Source organism: Halyomorpha halys, unplaced genomic scaffold (assembly GCF_000696795.3).
Source record: "Halyomorpha halys isolate HHAL.00 unplaced genomic scaffold, Hhal_1.1 Scaffold1786.1, whole genome shotgun sequence".
NCBI classification, from domain to species: Eukaryota; Metazoa; Arthropoda; class Insecta; order Hemiptera; family Pentatomidae; genus Halyomorpha; species Halyomorpha halys.
The window spans coordinates 68417-80022 of record NW_027116757.1 but is presented as its reverse complement, the minus strand read 5'-3'; the positions used below and the strand labels follow the sequence as shown (position 1 = coordinate 80022).

The window sequence follows — 11606 nt, the reverse complement described above, 5'->3', positions numbered from 1 at the left end:
AATATAAAGTAATTGTGGGGTGTGACCTGCTAGGGAAGGTGGGTGCTTGGATTAAGAATAGCAAAGGAAAATAGAATATTAAGATAGGAGGTAAAACCTACAAATGACGTCAACACCAGAGGAATGAGGGTGCACGGATTGGGGCAATGAATCAAACTGAGGACTGGAGACAGCGACTCAAGAGAGAATACCAGGATATTTTTTTTACAGAAGGGGATATCCTCGGAGCGACCGGGAAGACTGTCCATGAGATCCCACTGAAGCAGGAGAGAGTAACATATGTAAAAGAAAGGAAATACCCACAGGCACTATGTCACCACATCCGGGAGGAACTTGAAAGTTTAAAACGACAGGGAATCATTATTGAGATTCCCATACAATAGTCCTGTATGGGCGGTTAAAAAAAAGAGTGCGCCTGGTGAAACTACTGAAAAGTACAGAGTGGTGATAGATTACAGGAAGCTGAACGAGAATACCATTGATGAAAAGTATCCAATACCCAGATTTGAAGACATTTTAGACAGGCTAGGCGGGGCGACGGTATTCAGCACACTGGATTTGAAGGCTGGGTATCATCCTATATATATATATATATATACATAAATTAAGATGCACCCTGATGATTAACATAAGACGGCATTCACTTTTGAAAGGGGTCACTATGAGTTTATAAGTATGCTGTTTGGCCTCAAAAATGACCCCATAACCTTTCAGCGCCTGATGGACGAGTTTCTGAGTGGAATTGACGAATCCGTTAGTCAGAATTACATGGATGACTTCCTTGTGTTTAGTAAGAACGAGATTGAACACGTGCGACACTTGAATAGCATGTTCCAGAGAATAAGACATTTTGGGTTCAAATTGTCGGGGGAAAAGTCGGCGCTGGGGCAGGAACAAATAAAATTTCTGGGTCATACAATTTCTAAGAAGGGAGTTAAACCAGACCCGGATAAAGTTTCAGCAATCCAGAAAATGGCAGTACCTAGTGACATAAAAGGAATCCGGAGGTTGTTGGGGACTCTAAATTATTACAGGAGGTTTGTTCCAGAAATGGCGGAGTATCTCGTTCCATTCTATAACCTACTCAAGAAAGACAGGAAGATGATCGTCACCCCGATGATGGAGGACAATATCAGACGGTGCATGGAGAGGTTGCAGCAAGAGCCGGTACTACCTTTTCCTGATTTTAATGATTACCACAGATGCGAGTGAGTATGCGCTAGGAGTGGTGCTGTCTACGGAGGGTGATGAGGGAGAGCGCCCAGTGGCGTATGCCAGCAGGTTCCTTACGGAGACGGAAAGTAGATACAGCGCAATGGAGCGAGAACTCTTGGGAACACACTATTCAGTGTGGGCCGTCGATCACTTTAGACCATATGTGTTCGGAAGAAGGTTCAAGATACATACTGATCATAGACCACTCCAGTGAGTGGGAAAACTAAAGGAATCATCAGCTAGGATAACTGGCTGGAAGGATCTTCTAGCACAATATAATATGGAGGTTATATATAAACCGGGCAAAGAAAATGTGGTGGCCGATTGGTTGTCTCGAGCCATAACCACGAACGCTTTGGAACAAGAAAATGGGGAACCATCCGGTGTCATGAGGGAATGGATGCCCAGATATGAAGACCAGGATGAAGCGGAAGAAGATGGTAGGGAAGAATCTTCGAATAACGAGAGTTTGGCTGAAGAAAGACCAGGGGATATTGAGGAAATAGAGGAAATAATTAATGACAAGAAGAGGCAAATTATTTGGAAGACAAAAACCACCGGAGTGACCAAAACTAAACATAGTGAGTACGGGAGAAGTAAAATAACGACGATCTGGTCGGAACCAGGCGTGAAGAATGAACAGATATGTAGAATTTTGAAGAAAAGCCAGGAGAAAAACATCACATGTATGTTGGCAACGAAACCGTATGGGAGAAGATTAAGCGTCTATGGCGTGATGGAACAGATTGAAATGGACAGGACATACATCCGTTGTAAATTGATGGTGGAAACCCTTCTGGAAGAAAATCAACAAAGAGAAGTCATCTTAGCGTATCATCAGGGAAAGACAAATCACCGGGGAATCCATGATACTATGGAAGCGTTAAAGAGAAGATACTTTTGGTGGGGAATGAGGAAGACTATATCAGAGGTTGTAGGAAGCTGCGAGGTTTGTCTACGCACTAAGTGCGACACACATCCGCCTAAAGGAAGACAGGAGAAGACACCTACTACTGATGCACCACTTAAAGATTTACAAATCGACACATTCACATGGAAGGGGTACAAATGGGTTATGAGTTATTTTTGTTGTATTTTATATTAATTTATTGTATAGTTGAAGTTTACGATATGTACGGTTACGGATTGTTCGTAAACTGGTGGGGGGAGTTACAGCCTTAGTCAGCTGTTACTTCGATGTCAGCTGACTGAGGAAATCAGCTGATCGCATGTATATAAAGAGATGTACCGAACCCAATAAAGATAGTATGTTACAGCAGTTCACACGTGTTACATCTTATTCCTTCTTCTCTTTTTTGACATTTGGCTTTCGCCGATACTTAACTTATATACATGTATATATAAGTTATAGGATGACCAGGCATAGTATAATCCTATCTCCCGTCATAAATAAACACTCAGAATGTATATAAGGCAGACTAAGTTGGGAAATAAATCAGTGTTAATTCAACAAGTACTTGCGTTATTTCTATGCCTTTTTTTAATTTTTTTCTGTAGTTTTTACCAGACTTAAGTGGTGCCGAAACCCGGGACTCCCGTGCGCTGACATTTTTTCTTTTTGTTGTTTTAAACGAGATCTAATCTTAACTCCTTTTTTTCTGTTATTATTTAACTTTTTCCTCCTTCTAAATTTTAGAGTTTGAAATTTTGTCCAGAAAAAGAGGATAGTTAACGGTGAACAGCAACCACTAGTAAGAGCGGCAGTCTTGAACTTTCCTCCGACTATTTCGGCGGATAAGGAGGCCCCTGCACTCCTTGTGACACCGGTAGCTCCAGTCCCAGTCATGCCCCCATTACCAGAGACTACGTTGGCCCATGTGCATGCCAACGTACTGGCTAAATTGAAAGTGAGGATAGTTACGTCGCAGGACATTAGGAAGGCCGTCTCGGAACTGGTAAGGTTCTCAGGCGAGCTCAACCACTTCCTCAAGGGTAGCGATCGCATCATAGGGAGAATGGAGGCCAAGGTATCGGAGGACCTATTGGATCGGGACGACCCTATTTCTCTGAAAGCTGCTCTGATCTATAGGATAAAAAGGTCAATTTCGAACCACATCCAACTGCACGAGGAGACGCCCTGGTCAGTGGTAAAAGAGAGATTGAAAAAAGCATACGGAGGTGGCAGATGGACCCGGGAGGAGGATATATTTTACATGTTCCGGAAAAGAGGAAGTAGGGGCAGTCGAACGGACAGTACGCGGCTGCGCTATTAACCCACTTCAATCTGGTGACCGAAAAGATGAGGGAAACGCAGAGCGCAGACGTGGGGCCGTGGAAGACCAGTTTCCTGGCCACCATACAAAAAAAAGCCGTTAGGACCAACTAATAAACCATTTTTAGTACCCGGTCACTCGGTGATATAATTAAAAGTAGTTCCCCCACTCCTCTCCTTCTCCCCTCCACACTCCCCTTTCCAACTAATCCGTCACCGAAAATACCATCGAAATTTCCACCCCATGGAACTGATGTCAAGTATATCTTCATGGGGCATTAGGAATATCTGCCTACAGCTACTATTTACATCTCATTTAAACTTGACCATTACCTGGCCTCTTCTTTCTCGGTCTTTTGCTCAGAATTTTCTACTCATTTTCCTTGCATAGTCTGTTACAGCAATCCAATTTTTCTGCCTAGTCATCATCAAGGCGAAAGTTTCCTGGGTAAAACTCAAGCTCAAGCTCTTCTTTTTTCTTGGGTAAAAGCTGGACAATTGAAGATCCACTGAATCACATGTTGGGCACGATGATCCTCCAGTTTGAAGCGGGCTAAGTATGTCCTGAAGTAACCATGCCCTGTAAGCAGCTGAGTGAGGTAATAATCCACCTCTCCGTTTTTCCGGGATACCCATGTTGATATATAAAGAATCACACAGTGGGTCCATCAATCAAGAAGATGAGGCATTTCAGCATCTCTGTCATCTTTCCAGAGTCTGGAATCTCTCTTACTTTTCTAATTTATCCCAGTGAACAGCATCCGGCTCTTTTCGTTTCTCTCGAAACATCCAGATACGTTAATCTGCAAGCAGATCTGCAATTACGCACAAATCATCGTAGGATAAAGTGCGAAAAGCTCGAGCAACACGCAGAACGCAATGTTATCCGATATATTAGAGGGCATATTACTAATAATTTTTAATTTATTATCTTTTTTAAAAAAACCGATATTCCGATATTACCAGTTACTAAATATCGATATTGAAATATCGGATATCAAACACAAATATCGAAATCCCATCCTTAACGTGTGGGTGCCTCTTCCAATTCGCCAACTTGGCCCAACCCTCTTGGTCTCAGTCTGGGCCAGCTTTATGTTTAAAATGTTTTTATTAATAAAATAATTTTATTTATTTTTTCAATCAATTTGTTTTATCATTATTTTTTTTAAATATTATATATTACCAAATGGTTTCAGAGGGAGGATGAGCTGAAGTGACACTTAGGCTACCGTAATCCAGCTTCGTAGGTGCGGAAGCTTAAAGAAGCACAATATTCTATCTTCTAAGCGACTTGATCTGCAATGTTTGTTCTAATTTAAAGGGTTTAGAATATTTGATCAAAAAATGTTTGAGGTGGAAAGGTTTTGTTTACTTTAGATATAACTGTACAACATAAATTATTTCAGTGGGAAATTAGATATTTAATAACTATCATTACATATTATATGATATATAAACATAACATATTATGTTTTGTATCAAACTAATAAAAATAAAATTCTTTAAAAACAGTAGTATGTAGTATTAAATCTAATTTTTTTTTTCTTTCACTTTTTACTCACTGAAATTCTGAACAAAGTACTATGGAGGAAATTTTATTGCGTGTAATTGAGGATATAAAAAATGTATTAAATAATTTGTTTTTCATTTAAAGTGTCATAAAACCGTCCTGAAAACAAGAATGTTTTAACTTTAGAGAGTCAGACACATAAGTTAACATTTCGGGTGTGTGTGCTCACTTCTTACTTACCCTTTTACTTTTTTATTTTACCCTGATTTTTATTACTTTAATGAAAACTATATATAGTTACCTATTTGTCAAAATTGATGACTCTACAAGCATAGTGGGGAAGGATAAAAATGGTGCCTGTTTCTAAAAATTCCAAAAATAAATTTTACATTCGGAGCTCCAAATCATTAAAACTACATATAATCCTAAAGAACCAATACAACACCATTTAAAATGGAGTAAATTTGCTAAAATATGTGTCCTTACACATATTTTACTTTATACATTCATTACATCCCGAGACACAAAAAGGAAACGAGAATGAGCCAAACTTTTTTTTCTGTTATAAAATAAACTGAAGGGGTTGTGCACGTTAAATATTTACTTTTTAATGACATTAACTGTATTCCTTTATAGTAAAGGTAAATACTGAACCATTTTTTAACAAGAAATATAGCACAATTTTTTCTTTACTTGCATGAACTCAAAAATGTTTTTTTTTTAACTTCCGGACCAGCTGCCTTTTTTATTAATCCTGCCTGCGAATTTAGTAAGTTTAGAGGGAATGTCGTCCGGACCAATAGATTTACCAAGTTTTTAGCTGTCAACTGCCATCTCTATGTCATTCTCTCTGATACAGTAATCAGTATCATCAGGATGTTTTGTATTCCTTTCAAATCTTATTTCCATATGCAAACTTCTCTAGGAAGTGGTCTCCAAATGTCTAGGATCTCTTTTGCATCTGTGGTAATTTGTACAGCAGAATTATTTATCTTTTTAACCAGATTAGATTAGAAATATATAGAATAAAGTGGAAAAAACCTCTCTTCTCCCTCTGGCTTTTTACTGTGTTCCAGGAACGCTTCGTATTCTCATTAAAATTCCTCTCCAGATTGCGCTTTTGAATGGAAGCCAGCTACTCTAATTAGTGTTTATTACATATTTCATCCAAGCATTTTTCTTTTACGCTGCAATCACACCATCTTAGTTTACTGGGAGCAATCTTCTTTTTACAAGAGAACTCAATTACAGCTCGTAGAATAAAATTCTTTACATCTCACCTCAAAGTATTTAAGTACCTCAATCTAATAGTTCTTAATGTCTTATATAGTTCATTAAAACGCAAACATACACCCGAAATGTTAACTTATGCGTCTGACACTCTAAAGTTAAAACATTCTTGTTTTCAGGACTGTTTTATGACACTTTAAATGAAAAACAAATTATTTAATACATTTTTTATATCCTCAATTACATGCAGTAAAATTTCCCTCATAGTACTTTGTTCAGAATTTCGTTGATTTGTATCCCATCAGGGTCAAAAAATATTTGATTCCCGAAGGCCCTAGAAAATAATCTTGACATTCCCACACTGGTGCAGTATAGGTCTATGATTTAAGAGTTTACTGGGGGAATACAACAGTTGTCAAGAACTCTTTTAATCTGACTTTGATTGAAATTGGATAAACCTATACTTTTTGTTCGACCAGCATCAACTTGTGCTTCCATGGCCTAAAAAATAATTAATATTGACTTTATAATAATGAGCAGTTTAAAATATATTAATTTATTTTGAAAATATTGTTACATTAATATATTTTTGTTACAGCATGAAAGCTTTTATACATATACTTAATTTAAATACTCTCACATATGGAGAAATATTAATGCTTTTATGCTATAAAACAAGAAAAACAGCATATATATGTTTTGTTTCACATAAATATACATATACTTTCGAAGTAGGTTACGTCCAGTGAAGACCAAATATTTTTGTTCCTGAGTGTAACACAGTAGTGGAAGTGAAAGGTACTAAATGAAGGGAATGAGGAGTATATTTTCTGGCATACTGGCTTGCCGTCTGGCTTGGTTTTGGCAAAGACCTGGTGAAAAATATTTATAGGTTTTTTTTTAATCTTTTTCCTTCCGTCATTCTGCAGTAAAGAACATGTTTCAAACTTCAATTGATAAGTTATTTCTTCTGAAAGTATAAAGGTATGTGTAATCATTGAGTTATTCAAATTCTATTTATGATTAAGAGGCAAATATCAATTTTGATTGTTAATCTCGTTCGTTCCTAAAATGTGACGGTGGATTACTTTAAATCAAAAATATGAGGTACTTTACTCAAGTAAATCTGTCCTCGTTTGTGTTACTAAGTCTTCTCATGCTTTAGTTTATTTTATGATTGTTTTTAATTTTTAACATCCTTGAATACAATAGTAATTTCAAATTAATTTAAAAAAAAGAAAGTTCTTAATTTAGATTTTTTATATCTAGATTCATATTAAATAATTTTTTTTCTATCATTAAGTTTGAAAAAACAAACCTTCATTTTTTCATAAAACTTTCAGACATAAATAGTTTTTTAAATTTTATTTTGCTTGATATATTTTTGATGGTTCCTTTTTTCAATGATTTCAAACTTAAATTGTACCAGCAATTAATCATTAGGTGTTTAGAAAGTGCTGTCAAATCTCCCTACATACCTGTCAGTGTTCCTTCACATTTTGAAAAAAATAAAAATAAATACACAGATATGAACACTGTGCAAACAAATGGCTTTTTTCTTTCATATATTCATATATTCTCTGAAAAAGTCGAAGTTTAAATTTCAGACTTTTCTGACTCTTGAAGTGGATCAAAAATCATATTGTAACAGTTATTATTATAAAATAAATATACTAAAATTGTCTTTTTTTTTCAATTAATGTAATCTATTTTTCTACACAGAATATGTTCTTTTTGTACCATTTGTACAAATAATTACAAAATTAAATAATACAAATGCTAAATAAATGTAATAAATCTTACAGCTACGTGTTCATTAGATTTTTTATTTATTAGTTTATTTGTTAATTAGTTGTTTAAATTTCTGTATAATAGAATTTATTAAAAAATATGTTTTACTATTTGTTCTTAATAAAATAATCTATGATATTGGCTCTGAATTATTCACTAATAATGTTCTAAATAATCCTGAAAAGAATCAATATTCAATTAGTAGTATTAGTAATCCTATTAGCTCACAATGAAGCAAAGGGCTTCACTGATCTCGATCATTAGCCAAATGTTTCACTTCTCTCCACTGCCATCCTGACTGGTTCACCTTCTTCAACACTGATCTCTTCCACATGTTCCTAGCTCGGCCTTCTTTCCGAGCACCCTATGGATTCCAATCAAGTACATGTTTCTCTATACTACTGTGATGCTTCCTCAAGGTGTGACCAATCCACTTCCATTTCCGTTTCTTAATCAGTTTCTCTATTGGCCTGAGGTCAGTTTGCTGTCTTAATTCTTTATTAGAAATGGTTTCAGGTCAGTGTATGCCAAGTAGTCTTCTCTATCAACAAATACTTGGAATTTTGGTGTTGTTCTTACAGAGACCCTCAAAGTTTTGGATGCACACAAGAGTACTGAGGGTACATTTGTTTTAAAAAGGCACAGTTTGGTAACCTGAGAGATGCTCTTGTTCCTCCTATAAATACTTAATATTCAATGTGGTTGTAATATTTTTTAGTTTATGCATTATTATAAAAATTTCCTTATTACAAAGTATTTTGGGATTTTCTTAAAACAATATAAAAAATATTTAAGAAATTACTTAATAGTTTTATTAATAACAGAATCTATCACTTCCTATTTTATAAGGCCTTCCGCATATGGAGCTACTGGAAAAGAACTAAGGAGTGATCAGTCAGTAACTCAGATTTGTGACCAATTACAAACTCAGTGGTGACTTGACTCCACACATGAGACTACTCATCTGCAATCAAAATCTCTCTCTACTTCATTCGATGTTGTCAAGGAAATTGATCATGAAATATCTTCAGAAAACTCAAGCGATGATGAAACCATCAAGTTTTATTATTATCTCAGGAGGAGGAGAAGAATAGTAAGCAAGTTTTGGGTACACCAATACCTTGAAAGTAATGTTCAGAAGTGGTTGTTTGTTCCTGCTAAATAGATTTTATGATGTTCCCGACTTCTACCCGTGCCTTATCCATTTCATCCTTCTTTGAATAGCATAAAAAGGTGAAAATTATATAAAATGGGATGTTTTTCAACTTCTCCCACAAGCAACAGGTTGGCCTGTTGGTGACACATCTTCAAGAATTTAGAAACTGAAATCACCAGGGAGCTGGTTACAAACGGATTTCTGTGAATCACAAACGAGTCCACTACCAGCAGCACCTAGTATGGCATCCCATTATATTACACAGGAAGAGAGTCAAAGTAAACTAGTTAGTATTTTGCATCATTGATAAGTTCCGTTTCAGTGCATATGGCCTAATTTCAACAGAATATAAACTAATTACAAAAAAAAAAGTATAAATATTATCTAATATCTGGTATTAAAATACAATTAATAAAATAATTACAATTATTTTAAATTATGAAATATCAAACCTTTATTAAAATATGATATTTAGAATCTTCTTTGTCTATATACTGTTCTAAAGATTCAATATTTCTTATATCAAATTAATATCATTGTTTTTATAGTTAAAACTAAATCTATTGATTAATAAACCAACAGTTTCTTATAACCTGAGTTAATATTATACTATCTGTTGCATAAAATACCATAGATTTATAGTTTTAAATACTTAATTACTTTAAAATTAAATCTTGATTAAAATATACCTATGAACAATAGATAATAAATAATTATAAAATGTTAAGCAATATTCCTGTTTTTTGTCTATTCATTTTTAACTTACTCTCCATATTTCAAGAATATTGGTACTATGATCTATTAAAAGCCTTCCATTTTCATCTTTGGGAAAAATCTCATCAAAACCTTTATTGACCATTCCAACTGGAATATGAATCAAATATAAATCTATATAATCGAGCTGCAGATTTTCAAGAGACTTCTTGAGAAAAACTTCAACATCTTCTGCTCTATTTCCGATCATTGGTAGCTGTAACACAGATAGATGTAAAATAAAGAGATTTCATAAATATATAGAACATAAATATATTAAAATTGAAACCTTTGTGACAATGAACATATCTTCTCTTTTTATTTTTCCCCTACTGAAAATTTTTGCCAGTGATGCTCCTATAGCAGTTTCATTTTGGTACGAATATGCTGTGTCAATGTGCCTGTAACCTGCTTCAATTGCTGTATACAAAGTAGTATCTATTTCTTCTGGAGTAGACTGTAAAAATAAGGTTTCTCGTAAAAGTTGAAATAAGGAAGAAATTTACTATTATTTTCTTAGTACATTAAAAAAACATTTGATGAGTTACTGCTTTGGATGGAAAGTACAATAATAAATATGTTTTTTATGTCTTTCTTAATATTGATCTTATTAAAATGTTGGTATAAGCGGGGAAAGTAAGTCTAGCAGGAAAGGCCTTTTGTCCCTTTTTGTCAAAATGACGATTCTTTTTGTTTTAGTTAGGCATTGTAGAAACTTTAATTATCTTTCAAATGATCATCTGAAATAATCCAGGAGATTTATTGGTTTTTAATGAGTTTCTTTGGAAGCATATTTTGAATTTCTATAAAAAATATGGATACAAAGTTTGTATTCTGTATCTTTGCTGTTGCTAATCCAGCTTTTGTTTAGTTTTGTAGAAATTTTAATTACTTTAGAACGATAATATATATGATTTTAGTTTTTGTTTGGGACAGGTATGTTTATTATTACTGTTCCATGTTTGTTAATAAGGCTGTTCCATTGTTCAGAGCAGTGTCATAGTGTCACTATCTACTGTTTTATTTACAAATCAAATAATAAAACTTATTTTCTACAACACTAATGGCACTGATAAATTACCCCATGGGGACACAAAAACTGTATAGTTTCCAATTATGTTTAAATAATCTGGAATAAATGTGAAGATTACAGTAATGTAATTTTAAATTATTATTCTAGTCATTCCTTCCATATAAAGTACAATGTTATAAATAACGACATAAATAAGGTAATAAAAAATACTGATTTGAGTAGATTGAATGGAATTAAGAGTAAAATGTTTAATATACTACTGGAAAATGTTTACTATAAAAATTTGGGATATGGATCTCAAGAAATCAATACAAAATAATACAGTCAGTAAGAAGTTTTATGGATATATTGCATAAAAGTTGATATACCGATATCCTTTAAAGAATACATGGCTGAATACTCCTTATGCTATAGTCTCACTAATAAGATTAAAAATTATTACAGCAAAATAAAGGACAAAATAGAAACAAAAAATCAATCAGGATTGATATATAAAGTGCCATGTTTGAATTGTCCAGGAATATACACAGGAGAAACTAAACAATAATTGGAAGAAAGAATTTTTCAGTATAGTAATGATATAAAAAGAAGGATAAAGACACAAAGAATACAGCATTAGTGCAACATGTATCTAAAAATAAACAAATATTTGATTTTGAAAATACAATGTTTTTATATATAT

At 34.1% G+C, this 11606-nt stretch overlaps 1 protein-coding gene across 5 annotated transcripts in view; it reads right to left on the bottom strand.

Annotated features, from left to right (window-relative positions):
* Positions 1 to 5016: 5016 nt before the first annotated feature.
* Positions 5017 to 11606, bottom strand: part of LOC106690639 (aldo-keto reductase family 1 member C1) — an 11065-nt gene continuing 4475 nt past the window's right edge. Inside the window, exons 2-5 of one of the 5 annotated variants that reach the window (XM_067053468.1) lie at positions 10181 to 10348; positions 9905 to 10108; positions 7670 to 7771; positions 6732 to 7161 (exon numbers count right to left, since the gene is read on the bottom strand). In XM_067053468.1, coding sequence (XP_066909569.1) covers positions 7673 to 7771; positions 9905 to 10108; positions 10181 to 10348 — 471 coding nt within the window. In that variant the 3' untranslated portion in view covers positions 6732 to 7161; positions 7670 to 7672. Of the gene's footprint in view, positions 6693 to 6731; positions 7162 to 7669; positions 9471 to 9904; positions 10109 to 10180; positions 10349 to 11606 lie in introns of those variants that run through there. The other 4 variants (XM_024362941.2, XM_014436144.3, XM_024362942.2 and 1 more) reach the window with 4 other exon arrangements.